The 25562-nt window shown below is 47.6% G+C and overlaps 2 protein-coding genes across 4 annotated transcripts in view; one reads left to right on the top strand and one right to left on the bottom strand.

The window, feature by feature from the left end:
- The window catches only part of LOC149366075 (membrane metallo-endopeptidase-like 1), a 51726-nt gene extending 37510 nt beyond the window's left edge, over positions 1-14216 (top strand). For 2 of the 3 annotated variants that reach the window (XM_089548276.1, XM_089548262.1), the window contains 9 exons: positions 343-452; positions 1690-1748; positions 4873-4924; positions 6214-6281; positions 8537-8667; positions 11094-11159; positions 11990-12094; positions 12203-12279; positions 14081-14216. In XM_089548276.1, the coding sequence (XP_089404402.1) occupies positions 343-452; positions 1690-1748; positions 4873-4924; positions 6214-6281; positions 8537-8667; positions 11094-11159; positions 11990-12094; positions 12203-12279; positions 14081-14180 (768 nt within the window). In that variant the 3' untranslated portion in view covers positions 14181-14216. The remainder of the gene's footprint in view (positions 1-342; positions 453-1689; positions 1749-4872; positions 4925-6213; positions 6282-8536; positions 8668-11093; positions 11160-11989; positions 12095-12202; positions 12280-14080) is intronic. The other variant, XM_089548271.1, reaches the window with a different exon arrangement.
- A 2852-nt stretch (positions 14217-17068) lies between these two features.
- On the bottom strand, positions 17069-18482 carry LOC149366074 (uncharacterized). Its single transcript, XM_089569617.1, has 2 exons — positions 18190-18482; positions 17069-18033 (listed from the first exon to the last, which is right to left on the bottom strand). The coding sequence occupies exons 1-2, from the start codon at positions 18480-18482 to the stop codon at positions 17286-17288; spliced, it is 1041 nt and encodes a 346-aa protein (XP_089425743.1). The 3' UTR covers positions 17069-17285.
- Positions 18483-25562: the final 7080 nt, after the last annotated feature.

The raw sequence follows: 25562 nt of genomic DNA, 5'->3' as shown, positions 1-25562 counted from the left end.
TATATTTGATATAAGGGACATTTCACCAAGGTGTGGTTACGTTACGGTACACGCGTGATAAACTAAAGTTGTACACCGCAGAACGTCGATTCAGCCTGCTATATGCGATAACCCCTTCCCAATTAAAATGATAATCCTCGTGTCATCAACATGCCAATCCTTCATTCTGTCACCGTGTATTCGGCAAGATCCTTCAATTTCCGTCATAATCTCAAAGCACGTTTTCGTAGGCTGCCGTTCCATTGCAGCTTCTTTATGTTTTTTAAAGTGCAAAACTTCAATGTGCAGAACGTTAACGTATTTTGCTGGCTGTAAAGAGCAACAGACTTCTTCTTTCTGCAGGTACCCCAGCTAGATAAAAATTGTTCCTTCGCGCAAATTATGGTGTGGATAGAGCGTAACAAATGGACGCGGGAAATGCTCAAGCTGCGACTGCCGTACGACAAAGACGAGTAAGTGGTTACTTTACATCTCGCACAAGGTTCCTTTGCCTGCTCACAGAGAAAACGCATCCGGTCCACCCAAGCACAGTGAATTAAAACAACAATCAAAACTTTTTGCTCAACGTGACTCCTTGTCAATTAACCTAATCATTGACTGCTACAGTGTTATGTGCGTGACGGGTTTTAGTGCAGGCAATAAACCTTGCCCTAAGTCAAGTACTGTCGGGGGCAAAAGTATCCGGGACGCGAAAGCACTGGGTGAATTCCATCCGGGCGCCGCTTGGTGGCCCGACACTCTGCTGTCATGGCTTTGCGTGCCTCTTATTTGATTTCCTTGCACCTGGAGCACGAAGCGACCCACAGGGCGAGTCTAGAAATCAGTGTGCCTCAAGGTGGTTCACTGGTTATGGCGCTCGGCTACTGAGCCGGAGTTCTCGGGTGCGAACCCGGCCGCGGCGGCCGCGTTTTGATGGAGGCAGAACGCAAAAAAAAGCTGACTGTGTGCTGTGCGATGTCACTGTATACTAAAGATCCCCAGGTGGTCGAAATTATTCAGGATCCCTCCACTACAACACTTTTCTTTCTTCTTTCAGTCCAACCTTCCTCCGTTCCCTTACTGCGCGGTTCGTGTGTCCACCGAGATGTGAGACAATTACGGCTCCATTTTCTTCTCACAAAAACCATGCTTTTTGTTTCTCAAGGTGTGAGCCGCTATTCTTTAAGACGTCGCTAAAGACATCCCAGAGAAAAACAGTTCTTCCTTTGAACCTCGCTAGCGTAAACAGGCATGCTGTCAGCAAACAAAGAGTACTGTTTGTAAATTATAGAGCATTCATAACTGTGTGCCATGGCAATGCGGCTTCCCCATGTGTCTGATATCGCTAGCGATAACAGCGCCACTCCAGATCATTACGTCTAGCAGCGCGCCGCTGCGGGCTGCCGCAGTATTGCTTGGCGTGAAGAATTCGAAGACACACAGACAAGCAAGTTACGTGCAGTTTAGACAGTACAGTGTCGAGCCACCAGATGTCCCGGCGACACATCACAGACACAGATGGCTCAGCGACAGGCTGTACATGTAGGCTCCCTATTTCGGCAGGCGCTGCGCGCACTGGGCAATTTCGTCCCTGATAGCGCACTGAATGACACGTGTAAAGTGACGCCGCGTACACTTCTGCTCTTGGCTGCTCTTTTTTGCTGTTTTTATTTTGCATTCCGAAATGCTTGCTTTTATTTCTCACCGCAGGTGGATCATCGGCCCTGCTGTCGTGAACGCCTTTTACAACCCAACCAACAATGAAATGGGTAAGAACACGTAACTCCTTAAGGCGAAAGCCTTTAATGGCTCATGCACGCGGTGTCCGTCCGTGCGCTGGAATCATGCCAACTGTGGCCTCTCGTCTGCGCAGCGGCTTATCTCCTCCCAACCTTAGCAACCGGCGCGCCGGTGGGGGCGCAGCTGTGCATAGCAACCATGACGTCACACAGCAGCAGTAGAACGAGCGCTCGCGCGTCGGCGGTGGAAGCTGCACCACCGTTCCTTCGCCAGAGGTCTCGTTGCAGTCGACTGAGTAAGACGCATGGCTTTGAATCGGCAGAATGATTCCGCGCCAAGCGGTTCGGGGAAGCGGCAGTGTGTCGACCACAAGGCTTTCGCCAAGCACACTTTAGAATTTCCAAAGTATCTTCGGTAAAATTTGTTACAGCGTAGGATAGCTGTAAAACTGTAGGATAGCTCTTTGCGTTTCGAAGCATATATGAATGTTACGAACATCCCGTTTGAAACGGTGTGGTGAATGGTGCCACCATGTTCAGTAATTCTTTTTTTATATATTTCTCTCACCAACCTATCAAGTTTCATGGTATTATCTATAAATTCGACATTTTTCGCTGCATGCAAATTTTATTGGCTTCTAAGTTCTGAGTTTTAATCTGGAACTTGTATCCTTACGTCACGTCACTGCTTTTCAGCCAACAATCTTCCGATCGCTTTTTGCTGACGTCTACCACAGGTTCAGTCAGATTGCATTCGTTGACTCTAAAGCCTGGGATCTCAGGGCCAGCGACTGTGCCTGTATCGACATACGGTTGGATACTGTCACATTCTAGTAAAATGCATATCTACGGATTTATCACTCCCTGCATATATGTCATCTTCTTGGTTAAATTTATTCTCGTAGCGTCGTGTTCTATGACGCCCTGATCTCGCTTAAAACTGTACTGCTCTGCCTACCTTGTTGTCATTCAAAGATTCCCTCTTGATTTTCCTTTTACACTTGCTATGCAGGACTAGAGCGTGCTTTCTTTCAATTGGGCTAATCCAGTTCTGACCCTGTGTGTTTTTTACGTGTCGTTTAAAGCTCTCTATACCTCCGTCGTGGTTCCCTTCATATTGACTGTTTAGTTTCCCAGTCCTTTTCCGCCACTATGAGTGTTTGCTCAAGTTTGCTCTTTCTGCGCAATTTCCTCAGGCATTCTTCCTAGAAATGTTTAATCTTAACTTCCAGTGCTTCCAATGAAGCACATCCCATGCCCCCCTGTACTGCCTCATTTGTGGTCTGATCGTGAGCACCTAGTGTTAATCTGTCAGCAGCTCGTCTCGTTGATATATTTCTAGCCCCGACTGAACTGCTGCCCTTAAGCACAAAACCGGATTCCCAAAAGCAAGCCCTGTCACCATTATTCCTTTCTAATTGACTCTCAGTACTTCATGTCTGTTGTACCACCTTTCTCTGCCCTTCAACCTTTCCCTCACGGCGCTCTCGAGGTGTCCACCAAGAATCGAGACAGTTACTGCGTCATGAATGCCTCAAATTCATGTACACTTAGTCAGTTCACCTCGTCTTTCTTCGCTGTATAATTATCTGACATTTTCAAAACCTTCATCTACAAAGAACCGCCAAGTCCTGAACATTTCGTTATTTTATGCCCGTATGAACTTCTTTAAGTACAGCTTTTTCCCTCATACCTTTGAAGTTTGGAACACCTTAGCAGGCAACATCCGTTCATTATCATTAAAAACATTTTTTAGGTTCCTGCCCCTAATGTTTTATGATTGCTTTATTTACTTCTTTGTATTGTTCTTTGTACTGTTGTTTCTTTGTATTCTAGCGAACTCCTGTAATAGTCTCTCTCGAGGATGCAGTATGTATAAATAAAGTATATGAAATTTCCTTTCCTCAAAACCAATTTCTTGGGGGGATGCAGGCGATGCTCTTCGAAAAACGCTCTTAGCACTCATCCGCCGTACTCAAACTTGGGAAAACGACAGCCAGTGGCTCGTGCCATCTCAGCATCTTGTTGGTTCGCATGGGGGTTACTGAGAAAGGATTTACATTAAATTTGTTAATCGTAACCTCATCAGCTCCTCACGTCCTCCTCTTGTTTGATTACAAACATTCGAGCCACCAATTTCTTTGTGTGTTATCAATATGATAGCATTAGCAGCTGCTGATGTTTTTACCTCTAAGCATAGAGTTTCTTACTATTACCTAGAGGGAAAGCTGGCAGCCTGTCTATGGGAGTTTGCATGGAGACCCCTCGAGACCGCTTCAGCCACCATGGGCGCTCAAAGCATCATGGGGCGGTGAGCTACTTGTTGCGGAACTTCAACTTTTGGCCAAAAAATAATGCAAGAATAAGCGCTATTCGATAATCAAGAATGTCCTAACATTCAATATTCTGTCTGTAAATTGCAACAAACGAGCAGAAAAGCATTTAAGTGCAAAGTTCGCCCAAAATAGGGCATGGCTAGCTCTCCTATTGGCTCAGTGATGAACACTACAAAAACTAATATTTCGTAATTAACAGGCGCACTTTTAAAAGTAAATATGTTTTCAAAAAAATGTTGTTGCTTAAACACTATAAGAGGTTTTTAATGGCATTTCATAAAAGGAAAACCTTTTATTGCCGTCGTGTGTCGTCGCGTTTTCACTACTATGAGTTTTGCACACTGCGTTCGCGCGAAAGTCGTCTGCGCACACACGAACAGCGTTTTCGGGATGAAACGTCTTAGTAGTGCCACTCCGTGCTCCCCAAAAACTACGACTGTGCCGCAACAAGTAGCTCACCGCCCCATGATGCTTTGAGCGTCCATGGTGGCTGAAGTGCAGCGCCGCCAGCTTTCCCTCTAGGTAATAGTAAGAAACTCTATGCCTCTAAGTGACGTCATTTCCTTACAGCCAATGGGAAGTGACATCAGGCATAGAAGAGCCGCCTTATCCTCCCAAGCCCCTCTGATCATTTCCGTCAAAGCCATCAACGGCTTCGAATACTGTCGCATTGCCAACATATAATGGGATTAGATCTCCCTGTGTTTTTTACGCTTCGTATAAGAGCCAAGAGCATCTGCTACAAACTGTAAGGAAAGGCAGACAAACGGCGCACAATGAACTGGAGAAATAAGAAATATGCGCCATTCACCTTGCAGTGTACCCTTCAGGAATTCTTCAAGGTGTAATCTACCAGCACGGACTGCCGCGGTAAGTCACAGCCTTCTTTCAAGTGTTAATAACCTTGAGACTCAGCTTGCTCTTTAACAAAAGGTCGCGCTATTTTACTGAAATCTAGAGAATTAATTGATCACCCTCACCAGCGTAGTGACTGTGGCAACGACTGCATAATAAGAAAATGTTGTCATGTGGAGTTGGCAACCGTACATTTCAGCGCAGTAGTGGGTTAAACAAGGGCAAAATTGCAAGAAATGCAATTTTTCCCCAGTCTTTAAGTGTATGCTAAGGCTTCCTCATCGAGTACATGCCGCACCATTTTTGTGACCCTGGACAACTTGCCTATTGTTTAAAGATATATTTACAATGTTGCCGATTAATTATTTACAATGTTATTTACAATGTTATTACAATGTTATTTACAATGTTGCCGATTATTTACAATGTTGCCGATTATTTACATTGTTGCCGATTAATTATAAAAGATCTACCTGAGCAGAACGAAAAAATACTAGCCGCTACTTTACACAGCTCCTAATCATTCATTCCCTTCATTTCAAATCAGAATATTTATTCATTTTAGCTGAGACAACTTACAAGTATACGCGATGAAGCAAACGCTCATGGTTGCATTTTGCTTTGCTCATCGTTTCATTTGGTGCAACGAAGGTGCTGCATTTCTGTCACGTGGCAGAAAGCTCTGTTGTCGTTACAGACCGCCCTGCAATGTGTCTTCTGTCTTCTGTAGTCACTACATAGCTTCTGTATCCGCAACAGAACGTTCTGTTGTCTCTAGCTTGTCTTCTGTCATCACTACAGAGCTTTTGTAGCCGGAATAGAACGTTGTGTTGTCGAACAGAAGGTTCTGTTGTCACGACAGAAGTCTCTCTAGCGCTACAGAGATTTCTGTCTCGCATCAGACAATTCTGCTGGGCGAAAATTTTTCTCTCCCTTTGTAACGGCACACGAACCCAGTAGCATACAGTCTTAAGGCAACGAATATACTAGGTTCACCTTTGTTCACCAAGAAGCAACGCGGTTTCGGCAACAAAGGGTCGCGTACTCGCCTCGCAGTCTCAAAGTTCTGGGTTCAGTTCGAGCACATTTGGATGAAATTTTGTTGTTCTATGATACCGCAGTGACGTCATATAAGATTTTTGGGACGACTACTGCTGGTTAAAGCCGACGCCTGGTTTCGTTGCTGATAAGCGGTGTAATGATTTCGCATTGAAACACTTTCAAAATCATGGACTGGTTGCCCTGAAGGTAGATGTCAGTAAATGGTGACGCTTATGTGAAAAGTACCTTCATTTCGTCCACAGCTCACTCAACTTTGGAGCCATCGGCATGGTGGTTGGACACGAAATGACACACGGTTTTGACGACACGGGTGAGTGGTGTGAGAAACTCCACTACGAACTTTCTCACGTGCTTCTCTTATTTCATTTCATTTCATTTATTGTTTACTTAAAGGCCCGAATGCATTACATAAGGGGGTGACATATTCGTTTTCAACGGCGATGATGGGAACATGCATAACAATAAAAAGTTTGCATTGCAATGCATGCATAACAATAAAAGTTATTTGGTGAAAAGTCGTCGTACTTTCAAGTACGTCATATCAAGGGATTGTCGATTGGAACTTGCAGCAAAAAGAAAAACTGCTCTCCATCCATTAGCAATGGGGCATATTTGTCGCGAATCGGTGTGACGCGTCCCCGACTGCTGGAGGGGAACGCTTTCGCGTGCAGGTTCGAAGAAAACAACTAAGAAATCAAACAAAACAAAACGAAGCCGTATTTATATTTTAAAGGAAAGGAGCCAATAAAAGAAGCGAAAACACTAAGGAAAACACACACTAGGCACGCGCAAAACACAACAGATAAAAAGGAGAGAGTTCATCGGCTACAAAGCGTCCCAGGTGGTGCGGGAATGCCTTGCAGGTAGCACAGACGCGGGTTGGCGAGTTGCGATGCGTCGCTGGCGTTGCGTCCTGGGAGGCGGTGGTAGAGAGCCAGGAGATGAAGAACGGAGATGACACAGGAGACGCTGACGAACTCTTGTCAGTCGCCGCCAAAAACTGGGCAGCTGCAGCAGGAAAACTGTAGCCAGGTCCTCTCGACGGCGTTCCGCAAACACCGTAGGCCTGTGCAGCCTATCCCAGGAAACCGTGGCAGCAAAGTGGCGATCGCAGTAGGCCTGCGTCGTTGATTCAAGGGAGGTCCACGGCAGCACAGACCCGAAGTCTGACGACTGCCACCTCCACGCTTGAATGAGGCTTAATGATCTTGCATCGATGATCCAAGGGAAGTCATTGGCAGCTCGGATCCAACGACCGACAGCTGCTACTTCCACGCTCGAACGACCAGACTTGTGCTGAGGTGTCTTCCTCAAGACCTCGGTTTGCTGACACGTAGCTCTAAGCTCCTCGCGCCTGCCTCGCGCACACCACTCGCACGCGCCCACGCGCAACGCGGGGCTGGCACGTACGGCGCTCGCTGTCCGATGCACCACTGCCGACACGCCGCGTTCCAAAAATCCCTCACCAGTGTGGTGTGCACATCACAATATTAAGGCGAAAGCCTTTAATGCCTCATACTGTCGTTAGCAGACGCGTTGGCAGGAGTGTCGACAGACGCGTCGGCAGATTCGTGCGCGTTTCGGCGTCACTACTTAAAAGGCTCAAGGTTCCAGCATGAATAAAGGCGCATCTAGTGAATGCATGGGCTTCATAAATAAAATTAAAGGAGTAATGTCAAGAAATGGAAACTAAAAATTAAAATAAGAAAAATAAACGAAAATAAAAACAAAATAAAAATAAGATGTGGAAATGAAATAAAAAACAATAAAATTAAGAAAAAGGAGCAAGAAATAGATAAAAAAAACAATGAAAAATAAAAAAAGTAAATAAAAACAAACAGTGGCCAGGAAACACTTTCGCCTTGCAGCACTTTAGAGAGCCAAAGTGCCCCCTGAATTTTACGCTCAGTTATGCCTGTCGTCTAATTAAATTTGCCTAGATCTCATTCAGTGAATCACCGAGGTGTATTATGACGTTTGGCATAAAAACATCAGAAGCATTCTGCAATCACGTTTACTGTAGCCATCTCATAGCGTGCCTACGCCGATTCAGTGCTGCTTCAGTGCGGATTCAGTACCGTGTATCGTGTTGCCGTTACTGGTTCCGGAGTACCGGAGCCCGCGCGCAGCCAATGCGCATCTGCAAATCGCCTCAACGGCGCCAGATGGCGCCAGGTACCCGGCAGCAGCTGCGCGCGCATGCAGCATTGGGACCAATCAGCGCGTGCTCACCGGCGGTGGGCGGTCTCCCGGTACATCGGTAGCAGTAATGGTAGCACGGTACAGGGTACAGGGTATGCTAAAGGTGTCTAATGAAGGGTTTGACCTAAACTTGACATGCGATTCTAAGCGAAACACACAACAAAGATGTCCACTATGTATTCGAAGTAAACGCTGTGTTTGTCCCTTCCTTAGTCCTGTCTTCCGTGCGCTGTGCCTTCAGTTTTAACAATGTACCGACTAGCCCAAACAAATACCTTAGTGAAGTAAACTCGGTTATGATCACTTGAGCTTCGTTAACGTCAAGAGCTGCTACTTATGCTTATTTGCCTCCCGTCTCTGAAGGAAGCCAGTTCGACGCTGAGGGTGCGCTGAAACAGTGGTGGACAAACTCTACCCGCAACCATTTTGAGAAGAAAGCTGAGTGCTTCGAATACCAGTACGGAAACATCACTGATCAAGCGGCCAACATGTCGGTGAGCGTTCGCAACGTTTGCTGTCCCTGCACGTTCATGACCTGCACTGCGCATGCATTCTGAAGTGAGGCATGCAGAAGAGTGCGGTGGAGACTAGTTGGTATACGACATTCGCCAACGTAAACTGCGCAAAGGACGGGACACAGAAACGAAGCACACGGGGCTGCACGCAAACCCATGCCTCTGGTTTTGTATCGGGTTACAGACAACTAACCTAAAGAAAGAGGCGCTCTAGACTGGAGAATAACACAGCACGCCACAATCGTTCCCTGCGACGTCCGGTATCTGAAGTCTGTACACAGGTAAACACGGGGTGCGTGCGTCCACTAAGCGCATATGCGTTCAAGCTTTTGTTCATTGTGCAAGAGCATAACTCCATAAATGTTTCTTATCCCAGCCCGATTGGTGCTACAACATTTTACAGGACAAGCTTAGACTGTAGGTTTAAACTCTATATTGTCTGGCCTAGATGGAGTGGTATAATTACCGCAGGCTAATTCACTATACATTCACATTTGTTATGCATGAAACCGTCTTATGTCCAATCAAATTGCGTTAAATGGTAGGATATTAGGTAGCCACGCATTTGCCGCTACTCTTTTCGTATGCGTAGGTTGTTCCAGTCAATGCCCAGACGAAGTAAAAGATTAATTTTTAGAGCGCAGCTCTTTGGCGTCCGTTCCTGGGTTTCGCGTCGTCGTCGGCGTCGGCCTCGTAACCAGCTCCGCCCCCAATGTCACGCTTTTCAATTGGTCGAAATGCTCGTGACGTCACAGTGCGCGAATTTCAAATGGGGCCAATTGTACTTTGGCTAGTAACCATGCAACCAATCAAAGGGATCGTATAGTGATGCTGCAACTAAGTTGGACTGAGTTTAGTTAATTGCTTAATTAATCAATTACCCTAATTAATATAGAGGAGAATGAAGAGGTCAGAAGAAAAGAAAAGAAAGACGCGCGCCGCAGCGACAACAGCGTCCGCGGAAGGAGACGCTGCTGAAAAAAAACACATAAGTACGAAGCCGCGTTCCCTCCACCACCACGCACTTCCCCACTCAGTAAGACGTTGCTCGTTTCATATACGTTGTGTCGAACATTCTAGACAGTTCCAACAATTGACAGGTTAATGACAGAACACGATGGATAGAAATACAATAATATAAATATGAAATAGCCTAATCAACCTTTCTAGTTAGACCGCATAAATCAATAAAACCGAGAACGAAATTGGTCGAGTTGGGGAATCGAACCAGGGTCTCCGGAGTGCGATACGAGCACGGTAGCCACTCCGTAATGCCAGCTGAATGGTTTGGAATGAACAAAGGCGCGTCTAGCTAATACGGCGTCTTCGTTCACTCCCATCTTCCCCCTTTCCCTTACGGCGAGGTGCAGGTGTCCACCCAGATATGCGAGAGAGATACATTTCCTTTCCTCAAAAAATAAATTTACCGTCCAGCAAGGCGTACAGCCGATTTGGCGATGGCGTTCTGTGGACTCCCTGGCAGCGTTGCAAGACGCTGTCGCGTTCCACTCTTACAGGCGAAGCTTAACATGTTAACCACACATCAGTAACACACGCAGACAGCCAATGGACGCGTCATTCGCTGGCAGCACTTGATTCATCATTCACAACCACATTCTTAACGTACGCTCCCTTGCCGCACATGCCAAGGACGTACACCACGATCACATTCTGCGCCATTCCTCTGTACTTTGCTTTGCTGAAACCTGGATGGATCCCGAAGAGCCTCTCGAAATCATACATTTCCTATACTGCTGTGGTGCTCGCAGAGACCACAACAGAGCGGCGGGAGTCGCTATCTACTTGCGCACAGGTCTCTCTGCAATACCAGTCGAAATGTTTGGCACGTCACATGAAGTTGGCGAACTGTGCGCCGCAAAGTTGCCCAACGGCTTGCTGGTAGTAGCTGCCTACTTCGCCCCTACCGCACTCACGAAAGACGTCGTGCACTTCCTGCAACTCGCATTAACCGTCCATCGATCCACACCGATGTTAGTAGTGGGGGACTTTAATGTTGACATAAAGACAAACAGCAATTTCCTAACACTTATGCGGGAGACCATCCCGTTCCTCTCGCTCGTAACGCGTCCCACGGCTGTGACAACCTCGCGAGGCACTTGTATACATCTCGTCTTTGAGAATCAAGCATTGGTGTACCAAGTCGAACATATATCAGTCTATTTCTCCGACCACAAAGCTTCCTTCATGACTGTCAAGAACTGTTAGTGGAGTCTTTGTTAAAAGAATACGTGTGAAAAAAAAAAAATCTGTGATAGCGCATACATGTGTTGCTCGATTTCTTTGCCTCAATCTATCGAAAAGGTGAAACAGCTTATTTGCTGCGCTCAAATTTTGCATTAGGAAGTAACGTAATCGTCGGTAATTTTTTTTCTCTCCCAATACAGCTTAATGGCTTAAACACAGTGGGCGAAAATATAGCCGACAACGGCGGTCTTCGAATGGCCTTCAAGGTAAGTTTTAATATGACCTCCCACGTTATAAGTGTAAATGAAAAAAAAATGCACCCTTCAAGTGATATGCAATGCTGACACTCACGTTATTTGTCTGTTCTTATGCCATAATTGAAATTGTTTTTTGAAGAAAGGAAATGACACAGTAACTCTCTCACGTATCTCCTTGGACACCCGAACCGCGCCGTAAGGAAAGGGAGGAAGGTGGGAGTGAAAGAAGAGAGAAAGAGGGCCCGTAGTCGAAGTCTCCGGAGGAGGAGGAGAAAACATTTATTGTGGCACTGTATTGAATTGGGAAGGGAAGCTGTGGATAATTTCGACTACCTGGGGATGTTTAACGTGCACAGACATCGCACAGCACACGGGATCCTTTTGCGTTTCGGAAACGCGGCCATAGTATTTTTGTGTGTGGCGTTAGTGGTTGTGTGAAGTATAAAATACTTCAGCATGCTCTAGAACACCGTACGAGAAATTCTGAGGTCGAGGGTTAGTATCCCACCTGCGGCATGTAGTTGGTTTTCTTCAACATTTTAGTCAGTTATCTTTCGGCCACAAAATAATAGCGGTATTACTTGCCCATACATTGACACCACAAATCAAGGAAAGAGAGAAACATTCTCCTATGCTTTCTTTGGTTTATATGAATTTTGGCTTGGTATCTCCAACCCCAATGCGTATGCGTGCGTGCGTGCGTGTGTGTGTGTGTGTGTGTGTGTGTGTGTGTGTGTGTGTGTGTGTGTGTGTGTGTGTGTTCCCTTGCCAGTGATTGCCTGCAATCAGCTGGACATGTACAAATCTATCCCACATAAAACAATTATCTCATTTTGCAGGCGTACAACAGACTACTGGAAGGCGAATGTGAAAACAATGACACTCGCTTACCTGGCCTGGAGCATCTGTCCGGAAAAAAGCTGTTCTTCCTCTCAAACGCGATGGTACATGCATTCTCGTTCCGTCACTTTTCCGAGCAGTGCCCTTTCCCAAGTAATACTGTCTGACAGATTGAGGATGCGCATAAGTGATTGGCGTCGCTACCTGCGCAGGTATGGTGCAGGAACATCCGGCCAGACTTTCTCAGGCAGCTGATCCAGTACGACCCACACAGCCCTGCCCAGTACAGGTAAGAACCAGCTGAAATCTGTTGAATTCATTTCCATGTTGATCTGCGTAGTAACAGCTCTCACATATATATGACAGGTCAATCAATATCGCCATCAATCAGTTTTCATTTCCTGCGAATGTGGGCGGAGGCCATCAGAAGAAGTAGCTGCGACAAGCTTGACTGGCTTCTGGGCCCTATGATATATTTCCTAAGGCGTTTTACAGAGTGAGCTGTATCTCGTAACTTGGGACATAATTCAGTGAGATCACTGATGCCAGTTCGATGCAAGAGGGATTAGAACCCTTTGGGACGTTAGGCCTCATAAACTAAAGCTGCCTTTCTCAATTCCGCTATTTTTGGTAGAAAGCAGAATCGGCTAAAAACATGAGCTGTTTTAAGGCGTTCACGCCGTTCGGCTTGCAAGCCCCAGTTAAAGGTGCACTAAAGCTAAATCTGAACTTGTGTTTTTGCCGCGGGAAATCGATCTACACGTTCCGAGCATTCTTAGAAAATTCGAGATATTGTCCTGTGCTGCCGAATTCCCTCAATTAAATCGGGTTAATCGCCCTGGCTCCCACCCTTTCTTTTTTAACTCACCGCTGACGGTAGGAGGAGTCAACGAGGGCGGAGTTCCTTTCAGGCAGTGGCGTGGCGGCTTCGCTTTCGCTTTTATTTAGTTTTATTTAAATTTCCGTGAACAAGTGAATAAAGATCGAGTTGGAGATACATAGCCGCAAATTAGGCCCACGTAAATAAAAATACGCATGAACTCTTTGCTTTCGACGATCGCTACGTATCACTCCGCTGATGACAGCGGCAAGCCGCCACGGGACTGTCTGAAAGGTTGGTTGACTCCTCTTACCGTCAGCGGTGAGTTCAAAAAGAAGGCGGGAGCCGGGACATTTAATCCGATTTAAATTAGGGTAATCGGCCACACGTTAAAATAATTCGAAGTTTCTAAGAATGCTCGGAACGTGTTGATCGAGTTCTCGCGGTAAAATGACGAGTTAAGATTCCTCTTTGGTACAACTTTATTTTTTAAAGCTTCATACGCTGTTCAAACGGCTTCCGGGGCTGACGAAGATGTTAAATACTGCTTTCCGGGCTCTCATCCACGAAGCGATGTCAGTGCCCGTTGAAGAGCCCCAGGTGGTCGAAATTTCCAGAGCCCTCCACTACGGCGTCCCTGATACTCTGAGTCCCTTTGGGACGTTAAAGCCCATAAGCTATGAGCCTTCTTTCTCTGCTTGTTTCTGGACCATTTTTTCCGTTATTTCATTTTTTTGTTCACGGCTATTATATCTCTGATATTAGTGAGCGGGGGGAGGGGAGATAAATGCGCAAAAATAAGTTCTAACAATTCCCGAAATATGTACTACGAAAGCACAGTAAGAACAGGTCGGCACCAAACTTCAGATTCCACTAATTATTTCAAAGCCAGAACAGGAGTTGGCCTAGAAAGGAAGTTCCAAATTTCAATAGCGCTTGGAAAAAAAACTGTATTTGAACAAGCAGTACGAGGACTGAAAGGTGTAATGTTTAGTTGGTGGTAGCTTCTTTATGGTGATGGTCAGAAACTTTTAAAAAGTTGCAAGGTGACTTAAATCAGAAAGGGTTAATTAACGAACTTTGAACATTCAGTGCGATGACGTGAGTAAAACGGAATGAGCCCAAGGTCAGACAGATGATTGTCGATGAATGAATGCATGTGAAGAGAGAATGTGCAAACATAAACAGCTCTAATAACCTGAAGGCAACGCAATAAATTTGCGCCATAAACAACTTGAAATAAATCTAATATATGTTTTTTTTTCTTCAGAGTCAATGTGCCGATGTCTAACATGCAAGCCTTCAGCACCACATTCAACTGCTCGGCGGGTTCTAAGATGAATGCGACAAAACGGTGCACTCTTTGGTGAACCTGACTCGCACGAGAAGAAACACTTTTAGCTGTTTCAGCAAAAATAAATGCCTTCACGATTTTCCTGCTTGGCGTTTATTTATTTTTTTAATTTCTGGCTGTTTAGATATCGTCGCGAAAAATTATGTAGCACGAATTTAGACAAACGAAAGAAAGCATTAGTGAGAAGCAAAAACACGCTTTACGCTCACATGTATCTTGTGCATAACTACCTACGTAATGCAAAGTTTTATTATTTAAAAAACGCTGCGGCCTGCAGCTTTTCAGATTCTGCGACAAAAAGTAATTCAGATTTCTAAAGCTATCATCAGATGACGGAAGTGAACAGTCATAGAAACCAAGGAGTATAAGGGATGCGTTTTTTATTTGCGTTTTTTCTTCACTGGGAAATGAATCAAAGCAGAAAAATAACACCCACATGCCGCCGGTGGGATCCGAACCCATGGCCGTGAACCCCGTCAAGCCCAGTTAGAGGCTTTTTGTTCACGGTCCTCAGCATCTGTAATGTTGATGTTGGAATAAAAAAATGATGAAATGATGAAAATGATAGCCTCTGAATTTCGCGTCCGGTGCTCTACCAGTTGAGGTACGGCGATAGCAATATAATCTGCTTTCGGCGGTGTATATCTGTAGTGTAACAGAATCTTGAGATAGTGTTAACCAGCGCCAAATTCGTCCGAAATTCAGAGGTCGTCGGTTCGGATCCCACCGGCGGCATGTGGTTGTTTTTCCGTTTGCTGTTTTTAGTCTCCCGCTGATGAAAAACCACAAATAAAGAAAGACATCCCCTATGCTCTTTGGTTTCTGTGACTGTTGGCTTCCGTCATTTATCTCATAACGAGCCCATCTTTCCAATCCCTTGTCAACTTATCATCGGATGAGGTGTTTAAAGCGAAAGGAATCTGAAGATAAGATAATTTACAGATTATCTTCTCAAGTTGTCAGAATTTTTCAGCATTCTTGTGCATGAAGTAATGGCAGATATATGAATGAGTTTATTCAGTAAGGAAGGCCTGAGGCTGTGTTGAGTGGCAGGTGTATAAAATCTAATTCAAGTGTACGTCTTGTGCTTTTGACACAATCTGGGATCCACACTGAGGGCGTTGCAGGACTGTTACATTTTTGCTACATACTGTTGCACACTACGTCCGCGCCAAAGTCGTTTGAGCGCCGGTATGAGCGCGAGGCATAGAGTTCCTTACCATTACTTAGCGGGAACACTAGCACCCCGTTTTTGGGAGTTTGCACGGAGCTTCCTCAAGACCACTTCAGCCACCATGGGCGCTCAAAGCGTCATGCGCCGGTGAGCTACCGACTGCATAACCATAACCTTTGACCAAAACTGATCAAAAAGTAGAAGTTGTTTGATAATCAAGAAGGCGCTAACATTCAATGTCCTGTTTATAAATTGCAACAAATGAGTAGAAAAACATGTAAATGCAAAGTTTGCCCAAAATAATAGATGGCTTGCTCACCTATTGGCCAAGTGTTGCACACTACACAAACCAATCTTTCGTGCACACTTTTGAAAAGAAATACGTTTTGAAAAAAAAAAGTTGCTTAAAACTGTAGTAGGTTTTGAATGGCACTTCGGCAATTAGAAACCTTTTATTGGCGTCTTGTGCTGCTGCATTTTCGCTACTATGAATTTTGCACACTACGTTCGCTCCACAGTCGCCTGCGCACGCCATTTGACGGCTCTTCACTGAAAGCAGCACGTATGCTGCTGTATGCGCGCACGCACGGAGAACAGCGTTTCTGGAATGAAACATCTCACGCAGGCAGCACAACAGCATTGGACGAACATCGGGCTATCATTCGCATAAACTGGCATGAACGATGGTTCTAAACTGTCATTTAGGCGTAGCGCTGCCATATTGACACAGTGGGCGGACTTTCAGGGAAGTTTTGGACCAACGTTCCGCCTATCCAGCAGCCAACGCAGTCCTGGCGTTCGTTCCGCGACATGGGTCATTGAAGGCCTCGGACTGGCTTCCCAGTTTTCGAAGACTGGCATACAGCCTTCGAACATTGGTATTCAGGTTTCAAACATGTGGGGTTTTAAATGGGGAGATAAATACATTTTCCCCGCTTAACCGCGGCTGACACATTCCACAACCACGCGGACCCCACCCCGTGGTCGCGAGCACTCCCGAGCGCACACCGACCACGGCGGGCCTTGCACTGCGGGAACAAAGGAACGACACACTGGCTGACACAAACAAGGCATTTATTGCTATAACAACAATAACGCCAGCTAGCAACAAAATACGCTGAGGAATCGAGGACGTCCGACTCACCAGCACGGTTATGAGCGAACGTTCGCCCACGCTAAGGCAAGGGAAAACGCCGAGGCAGGACGGGAGGGCCGGCGGGAGTATGTTCCGACCAGAAGGCGCCCGTCGAAGAAGAGCGGAGCCGCGCGCGACACGTCCGTGCGCTTTCCCGATCCCGAGCAGAAGACTTCACTTGATTACTTTGGGATATTCTTGGGAGGGGATACTGGTCCCGACGTATGTTGGCCAGTTGGTGGCATCACTCTTGGGGACCAGGGGAAGGGGTAGGGGGATGTAGGGAGGGGAGAAGGGAGGGGGGACGGTCGTCGCCGCGACGGGAGCGGTCCGTGCCCTCGCAGGGGGAGGGATCTTGAAGCAGCGCCGCCGCCGCAACAGCTCGCGGAGGGGAAGCCTCGGTGCACTGGGATAGTGTGCAAGCACCGGGCTGGGGGGGGAAGCCACGATGCACTGGGATGGTGTGCAAGCATCGGGCAGGGGGGAAGGCAGACTCCTAGACTTTCATGTGGCTGGGAGGAGCCGAAGGTCTAGAAAAGTCCAGGTCCGGGGGCTGCAGGTCCAGGAGGCCGCAGGCCTCGGGCTATAGGTCCAGGCTCCTCGGGCTAGAGGAGGATGTCAAGGCCGGTCTCCTTGAGGTAGGCCAGCAGGAGCCGGCAGGCGGATAGGAGGTTCCGGGCCGGGAATAGCAGCTGGTCCTCCGTGTCTGCTGGCAGGCCGAGGGCACGGTAGCCTGCAAAGAGACGGCTACGAGGCAGAGCAAAAGTAGGACATGCACCCAACAGGTGACCCAGGGTGCCTGTATACCCGCACTATGGACAGGCAGGGGAGGAGGCCATTCCAACTACGAACTTGCGTGTCGGCGTCCATGAGCATCCGATCCGAAGTCGCAGCAGGAGGGCACGTTCCCTGCGGGGGATCTTGTCTGGGAGCCGGTGGAAGGGCCTGCACGCAGAGATACGCCTGTCAGGGTGCTTTGTCCTTACCGCCCGCCTCAGTAGCTGCCGGGAAAAGTCATGCGGGGCCACTTTGGTGGTCTCTGGCGACCCATCGTTGTGGGCCGCCTTGGCGAGGGAGTCGGCGTCCTCGTTGCCCTGGATGCCGGTGTGACCAGGGACACAATGAAGGGACACCTGGTAGCCAGCATCCTCAAGGGCGTGCAGGTTGGCACGCAGGACACTCGTCGATGTCTGCGAGATGTGGGGCCTGCTCAGGAGCTGGAGGGCAGGCCGGGAGTCACACAGGACAGCGACAGGGCCAGGTGGTGTGGTGGACCCGATGAAGTCTGCTGCCAGGTGGAGACCCGCCAGCTCAGCTGCCGTGGAGCTGCCCGGGAAGGAGAGTCTGCAGGACCGGGTCTGCCGCAGTTGGGGCACTGCCAGAGCAGCCGCTGCTTGCCCTGTGGCTGGCAAGACCGAGCCATCGGTGAAGAGGAGGGTGGTCCCTTTGCACTCTTCCAGGAAGGCAGCAGTGGTCTTGCGGAGTGCTGCAGCAGGGGAGTGACGCTTCGACACTCCGTCAAGGCCCAGGGTCCGACCCAGGCCCAGGCCCAGGCCCGACCTGCAGAGGAGGTCGGGTTGGGAGGGGGGGGAGTACTGGGAGGCCCTGGGGAGGGCCAAGTGTCTCCACGTAGAGAGCGTGGAGCTTCCCCATCCTGGAGTTGGCGTTGGCCTTCAGGCGAGCACGGAGGGCCCCCCATCACGAACGTGGGCGAGCCGGTCCGTGTGGGTCAGGCCCATCTGCAGAAGCAAGAGGTCCAGCGGGAAGACGCCCGCCTCTGCCAGCGTGGCCGGGACCTGCGATCGCGGTGGAACCACCAGGAAACGGCGGATCCATTTCCTGCGAGAGAGTTCTATGCGATTAAGGCGGGTGCTCCGCAGCGTGACTAGGGGGAGGGCGTAGAGGATGGCTGATGTCGCCGCTGCCTCGAAGAGTCGGATGGCCCAGGTGGGGGCGCAGCCGTTGCCTCGGGCGAGGATGGAAAGAACTGCTCGGCCGACTCGGTCCATGTGGGACAGGAGGGCCTTGTCAGCAGGAATCCAGGAGAGCCGGTGGTCGATGGTGAGACCAAGGTACTTCACCTGCGATTTCCAAGGGAAGTTAGTGCCGTCAATCTTGAGGGTAGCAATCCGAGCTGTGGCTCGTGCTCCCCTCAGATGAAAAACAAAGCCTCCGATTTCGTGGCTGAGAGAGACAGCCCCTTGGTCGCCAGGAACTGCTGCACCCCGTTGAGGGCACGCTGGAGGGCCTGTCTGGCAGAGGTTATCTGCCTCCTTGGAGCTCGAACCGAGAGGGCGACATCGACCGCGTATACAGAGCAAAGAAATCTGTGGCGGCGGTCCCGCTGGATGGAGCGAGGGAGGCCTGCCATGACCAGGTTGAAGAGGAAAGGGCTGAGGACAGAACCCTGAGAGACCCCGGTGATGATGGGGCGAGGACTGCTCAGGGTGCGGCCAACCCGAACCTGCATAGAACGGTTGGACAGGAAGGAGGTTATAAACCGTCGGAGGTTACCTGTCACCCCCAGCTCGTCCAAGGCCACCTCGATGGTGCTATGGGGCAGACCGTCGAAGGCCGACTGGACGTCCAGGAGGACAAGGATGGCAACGTCTCCTTGGGACTTCGCTTCCTCGAGGGATGACATCACGTCCGCGATGGAGTCTGCGGTACAGCGGTGCCTGCGAAAACCTGTCTGGTTCTCAGGGATGAAGTTGGAGGCCTCAGCGATCCAGGTGAGGCGCTGGAGTGCCACCGACTCCATGGTCTTGCAGGCAGCTGAGGTCAACGAGACGGGTCTGTAGGAGGACAGCTCCCTGGAGGGCTTGCGGGGTTTGAGGATAGGGACCTCGATGGCCGTGGTCCAACTCTCCGGGAGCATGCCGCTCGACCAGATGTCGTTAAACACGGACAGCAGGCGGTCCTTTTCCGGGGCATCCAGGTTCCTCAGCATCTGCAATGTGAGCCCGTCCGCCTCAGGAGCGCTCTTCTTTTTGGACCGATGGAGTGCCCTGTGGTGCTCGTGTCGGGTGATCGGGTCACTGCAGAGGGAGGTCGCGCCGAGCAGAAGAGACCCGTCTCTCCCCCAAGCGAGCAGCAAACGCGCCATCCGTGGCACTGGTGCCGCTGCGACGCGAACGCCCTCCCCTGTTAGTTAAAGTAACACAACTATGCAGAGTGCGTTGCGGGGGAGCTAACCACAGTTGGGGTGCACTGCGGGAAAGCGAACCACAGGGGACGAGGGCGTCCCCACAAACACTGGCATCCAACTTTCGAGCATTTGTGTCCTGCTTTCAAAAATTGGGACATGCAACATAGCCCACTGACCAGTGACCGGCACTGTGGATGTACCACTCTACATAGCAAATATTCATAAAAGAGAGTGCTGAAGAATTCCTGGAAAAAGACCTGTTTATTGCATTGAGTTACTAGGATCACGCTTCAAGCGCACGCAGGATGACTTGCGCTACCACCAGCCACCCCGGGGAGTAACGGAAAGTAGGGCCTAAGAGCATGGTGGTAGAGGCTGTGGGAAAATTATTTATGTTCAAGTATTGTGCGTGCCGATATTTCAGGTTGGCAACGCAACTCGGCAAACTGCTATGGCACGGCTAAGGCATCCATAAAGTGTTTAACGGAGCTGTCCTCCAGTGAACTGGTCAGTCATATTGGAAGTAATCGTTGCACTCCTTTTGCAAGAGGACTGCGTCACTGCATTAAAACTCATTCTTCATTCCGCTGCGTCAAGACACTCGCAACATATTTTGAAGGATAATTTATAATTTATGCTTAAGAGCTAACACCACAATAACTGCACAAAGTGAAATTTAACTTACTAAACTTGCCTAGTACTAAATGGTTCATTTTTAGTTTAATGCGCCATGTCGCACCCCCAGTAAACATATTCAATGCGACAAAATCACATTATTGGGATTTTAATGTAGCACATTAATGCATTATTGCAACATAATAGCTCGTATCTCTAAATTGCGAGCTCATTTCTTTATTAAAGTAAAGATGCACAGGTTGTAGCACCTCTTCCACATGGACGTCAAAACATTTTTGATCAGTTTTTTTTAGTGGGGTAAAAATACGGCTTGCGAGTTTTTGCGAGATACGCTGGGCGCAAGAAACTCAGGGCACCTTTGTTTTTTTATAAAAAAAAACTAACAGTTTGTCTTAGTCATAATGGTGGTTCTACAGCGCAAACACACACAGACCAAGAAAGAGAGAAGACACACAAACAGAAGCGCCGCAGGAAGGAGGGCTTTTCAATCTACATTCGCTTCGAATGCCTGCAATATGGGATTCCAAACTGCGACTTGAAAACCATACAGAAACACTCGTCTGATAGACTTCGAGATGTATTTCTCCAAAATGACTTCAGACACTCGCGTATTTTGGGTGATATGGCTTCTGATAGTTCAAGATGGCTTAAAATGTTACCACAAAATAACCAAAATATGAAGCAATAAATAAAATATTATGCAAACCCAATGTGCGCTATTTCGTAGTTTTATGTACCGTACACATCCTAAACAAGCTAGGTTAACGTCCGTCCAACTCCAGCCGTCAGTCGATTTATTCGATGGTCGTCGACGAATCCTAAAATTCTTTGCTGGTGTGGAAGTTGCACGCAAAAAAACAAACAAACAAAAGAGTGTTGAATTTCGGTTCGCAACTACTTCCGATGGTTATCATCAATAAACGTGATGTTCAAAAGGAAAAAAAAATTGCGAGTATATAAGCAAAGACATGAGCAAGAGCTATATAGCTTTTGCTCACGTCTTTCCCTCTAGGTAATAGTAAGAAACCATTTGATTATAACAAATTTCATTCGCCGGAAAGAACTTGGTAAGAGGTCGTGCTAAGTGGTCGAGTGTACACAGCCTTCGACGACTTTGTCAGCACACTCCACCGCCAACACGTGCATGCTGGGGTCAGAGCTAGCCAGCACGGTCTCCCACCGCTCGAGAGAACCAGCGGTAACGGGGTCACCCGGAGGTGGCTCTATTTTGCAGTCCCATAGGGTCGGATCGTAGTTGGCTCGTGGGCCGCAGTGTTTACAGTTTAGGTTGTATAGATCCGGATAAATGGCTGCTTCTGAGAAGAGCCGTCAAATAGCGCGCCAAGGGCGCAGGCGACTTTACGCAAACATAGTGCGCAAAAGCCATGGTAGAGAAAACGCAAATACGGCGCCGGAATATGTATAGTTCACCTTCAGCTTCCCGTTAAGGCTGTGACTGTCAGTTGCTCGCACCGAGGCAGAACGAAGAGTTCGAGCAATTTTTTGGTTTTATGGAGGAAGCACTTTCAGGCGCTGCCCTCGCCATAATATGTTGTGCCTTTTTTAGATGGCTTGTCAAACCTAGATTGGGAGTGAGGGTTGCGATTTCGACTTGCTTATTTTCACTTCCTTTTAATATTTTGTTTATTGTAAGAGCTTCTTTGTTGTTGTTATTGTTATTTCATATCGTCCAGAGTAACCAGAATGTACGCCTATTTTAACTCCCTTTCCTGCATCATCTTCTTGCGTGGCGCGACGCTTGCAGTATGTTGAAAATAAATACTCAGATGGACACAGTCCGGAAACCGTGGCGAACCTAAAAGAAGTCAGCACCTAAATCTGAGAACACAAGCGAGCGAAGGCGGATGGGCGGAGGCACCATCAGGAGGCACCATCAGCAGCCAAAGGACCAATGGACGAGTGCTGCCACCGCCATCTATAAGCTCCTACTTCAATGCGCTACGCCTTTCATTCCATTCCATCCTTACATCTGCTCTCGACGACGAGATCGCGTGAAACAAGCGACTAGCAAATATGGATGATATGCCAGAAACCTGCGTGGTCTGCTACGATGATCAGAAATGTAAATACAGACACATTAAAGAGGTGGTGAAGACAACGCGACACACTTTTCCTGTTTAGTGAGAATCGATTATATGCTTCTTTCTGACTACTTCCATGTGTTTCCGGCAGCAAAAGAGGCATTTGTTGCTGAGAAAGTTACATTTCTGAATTTTTTCGCCAGATTCAAAGTCGTGACGTCTACACTGAAAATCACACCGTAAAACAGCGCGCTTACACGGGACGAAGAAAGAAGACACGCACACACACAGTCTTCTTTCTTCGTCCCGTGTAAGCGCGCTGTTTTACGGTGTGATCATGTACCAACTGGCCCGGCAACTATCCTTAATACACTGAAAAGTACTCCGTGATCCCCGTCTTGAAGTGAATAGCGATGGAGCCTAGCCTCTCGGATCCAGAAAAAAAACCTGTCGCAGCACCAAAGTTTACTAGCGAAATTCATCGGTGATGCCGACAACCGTCTTTATTTTTATTGCTCCTTTTAAAGCTTATAAAGGCTTCGTTTTCAGTGAAAGTAGTGTTTTAGTCGTTAGATTCCGGTAATCAGACAATACAGGCAAAGTTCAATTTGACCTTAGTATCCATTTAAACCCTCATTACATTGTCACTTTATCGAAAACTTGAATATACAGGGTGTTTTAGCGAACGTTCTCAAAAATTTTCAAAAAGAGGCATTGTGGGGTAAAAATAACTAGCGTTGGCGGGCACCAGGAAACCCGTGAATCTTCTTAAGTAGTAAGCTGGTTAACTCATCTTTAATAATTAACTTATTAACTAGTAGATTGGTACCGGGCGGTTAGCGATACTTATATCAATTTTCAGAATTTAGAAGACGCCCTTGGCGCTATGGGTCGTCAAAATTTGTCTTTTCCGACTTGTTACGTGCACTTGAAAGGTTGCTTTGCCTGCATGCTTTCTGAAGTGCATGTATTTTCTCACGTTGCAACCAGATTTTGTCGAGCCACAGCGGCGAGGGTAATCACCTTTTCGAAATTCTAAAAACTGATGTGGCTATTACTAACGACAGGCTACAAATCTCTAATTGAAACCCGGCGACTAATTTTAGTACTTTAGAAGTTATTTATTAAACACTAGTTTATTACCAGCTTCCTACTAAGATGATTCACCGGCTTAGCAAAAAGCCTATTATAGAACATCTTCGGAATTGTTCGCTTTAACCCCCGGTATCTACCACGTATTTCAGCGATCATTGGTTTCGTTTGCGGGATTTAAAGTTCCGGAGTGAAACCGTGGGTTATGAGGATAGTCCTAATAGAGGGCTCGGGTGTATTTCAGTCAAATGGTGTTCATTAAAGTGCTGCGTCACATCGCACATCGCACGGCCGTATTTACATTTTGCCTCCGTCGAAATGCGGCCGCCGTGGCTGGGATTCAAAACCTCGACTTTTTCCGCAGCAGCAGGATGCCAAAAGCATTGAGCGCTGATGTTTCTGGGAGAGCTTTCAGTAGTGGTTAACAACATGGTATGTGAGTTAAAACGGCAGCTACGTCGGCATAAAAGCGTCATTGGAATAGAGAGGTGAGCGATTTGATGATTACGAAATGAATGCTTGTTTATTAGAGATTCGAAGAGACGAACGACATATGATAAGTGCATAGGCAAAGCGTTGTTGTAAAAACTGGCGTTCACTTCGCAAAAGGGGTGTTTTTTTTTTAATCATCAAATCTACATCCGATCGTAAAACCTAGACAGAGATGAATCGAAATACCGCCGGCGTGCCATGTCAGGGATGATCTATCTCTTTCTTTGTTCCAGAGGTGGTGTTTTTCCACAGTGAACAGCCTCCTTCCCGATAAAGAACGCTTCTCGTGCCTCTTTGAAATTGCGTGCTTGTCTTTACAAAAACTCGCTTGTTTTGAAGGCTGGGGAACCACCACAGCATTTGGAGCCATTAGCGAGACGTCCAAGGGCCGATAAACTATCATTATAGTCGTTCAGCCACCGCGAAAACTGCGAACTGGCCCTTTATATGAAGATACTTGAGTCCGTGTCTCATCATCTCGCCATCGCGGGGTTGCACGTCAGGATCCTATCGCCCATTGGCGCTTTTCTCTGCCATGCATGGTAACGAGTGACTGAATGACACACAGTCTTCGCCACGACGCTGTGACGTCAGAGTAGATTCAACGTCCAACACATTAAAAGCAGCCGACCTTCTCTCCAGTCGGATACGACTCAAGACCGCGGCTAATTCATCGTTAAGCAGCTGAGCTTCTGCGGTGTTATGCTGGCAGGTTCAAGGAGATTAAACAGCGACGTCGCGAGAACTGGTCGGCCCCTTTGGCAACAGGGCCTCCTAGACTTGAGGCATTCGTCACTTATTTCTTGAGTTGTATCTAATTTTATTACAGGTATAGCGATTTTCATGCGAATCAGAACACAGCAAGTAAACTTATACAACAATATAGTCAACTTATCATTGATTGAAGCAATAATCATTTCAGCTGTCCGTAGCAGTTGTCATGGTCACGTGACCTTGAGGCGTCATCGCAGCCTGTACACCAGATTGTGAGAAAATTGACCACCGTGGCTGGTGACAGTTAAAGTGTAATGACTGTTCACGGGAGGTTGCTCGGGAAGAGCAATCTGGGTCGCACAATTAAGCCCCACCAATAGGAGCACCTGCCATCGCAGGATATTGGCGCATCGCTGAACCGCTGCACCACTACGCCAGGAGTGGTATGAGGACTCCCGGGGATCTGCGAGCGTAGAGCAGAGAATGACTATACTCCGTTTCATACATAGCAGTCAACGCTGCCAAAGGTACGAAAGTAGTCCGCTGCAAGAAACAAGCGAAGTGTATCTGCCCACCTCGCGTCGTGGCTGAGTGGTATCAAGCGCGCGCCTCACTCTTAATTTTATAAGGGGCCAAGGTTCGACTCCCGGCTTGGCTGTTTTTTTTTATTTATTTATTTTTTAATTTTTCTTAAAAGATTCATTAGGTAGAAACTCGAAACTGTCGAAGTCTAATACCTACTTTGAAAAACACAGCGCTGTTTACTTGCTTCGAAGGGAAAAGGCAGGCATACATACGATGTAATTGAGTCGGATGGCGTTGAGTGCAAAGCTGTCATATTTAACACTGCGAGAGCTACCTTGCTAGGTCGTTTTTGCGGTGATCTTATTCCAGTAGAGAGACCTTCTTTCTTGAACCTCGCAACTGTACGAGGGCTCACCCCGGTCATCTCGCCCACAGTTTCG

The sequence above is a fragment of the Amblyomma mixtum genome, chromosome 1 (genome assembly GCF_055824585.1).
Source record: "Amblyomma mixtum isolate Tamu chromosome 1, ASM5582458v1, whole genome shotgun sequence".
Classification (NCBI taxonomy): domain Eukaryota; kingdom Metazoa; phylum Arthropoda; class Arachnida; order Ixodida; family Ixodidae; genus Amblyomma; species Amblyomma mixtum.
The sequence above is the reverse complement of the archived record's forward strand: the minus strand, read 5'-3'. Positions and strand labels throughout refer to the sequence as shown.

What these genes read in the sequence shown, in the direction of transcription:
- LOC149366074 (XM_089569617.1), bottom strand. Translation starts at nt 18,482, where the DNA reads ATGGACCGAGTCGGCCGAGCAGTTCTTTCCATCCTCGCCCGAGGCAAC. An exon ending in GGCCTGACCCACACGGACCG is followed by an intron (nt 18,034 to 18,189) that starts GCTCGCCCACGT and finishes CCTCCTCTGCAG; the next exon opens with GTCGGGCCTGGGCCTGGGCC.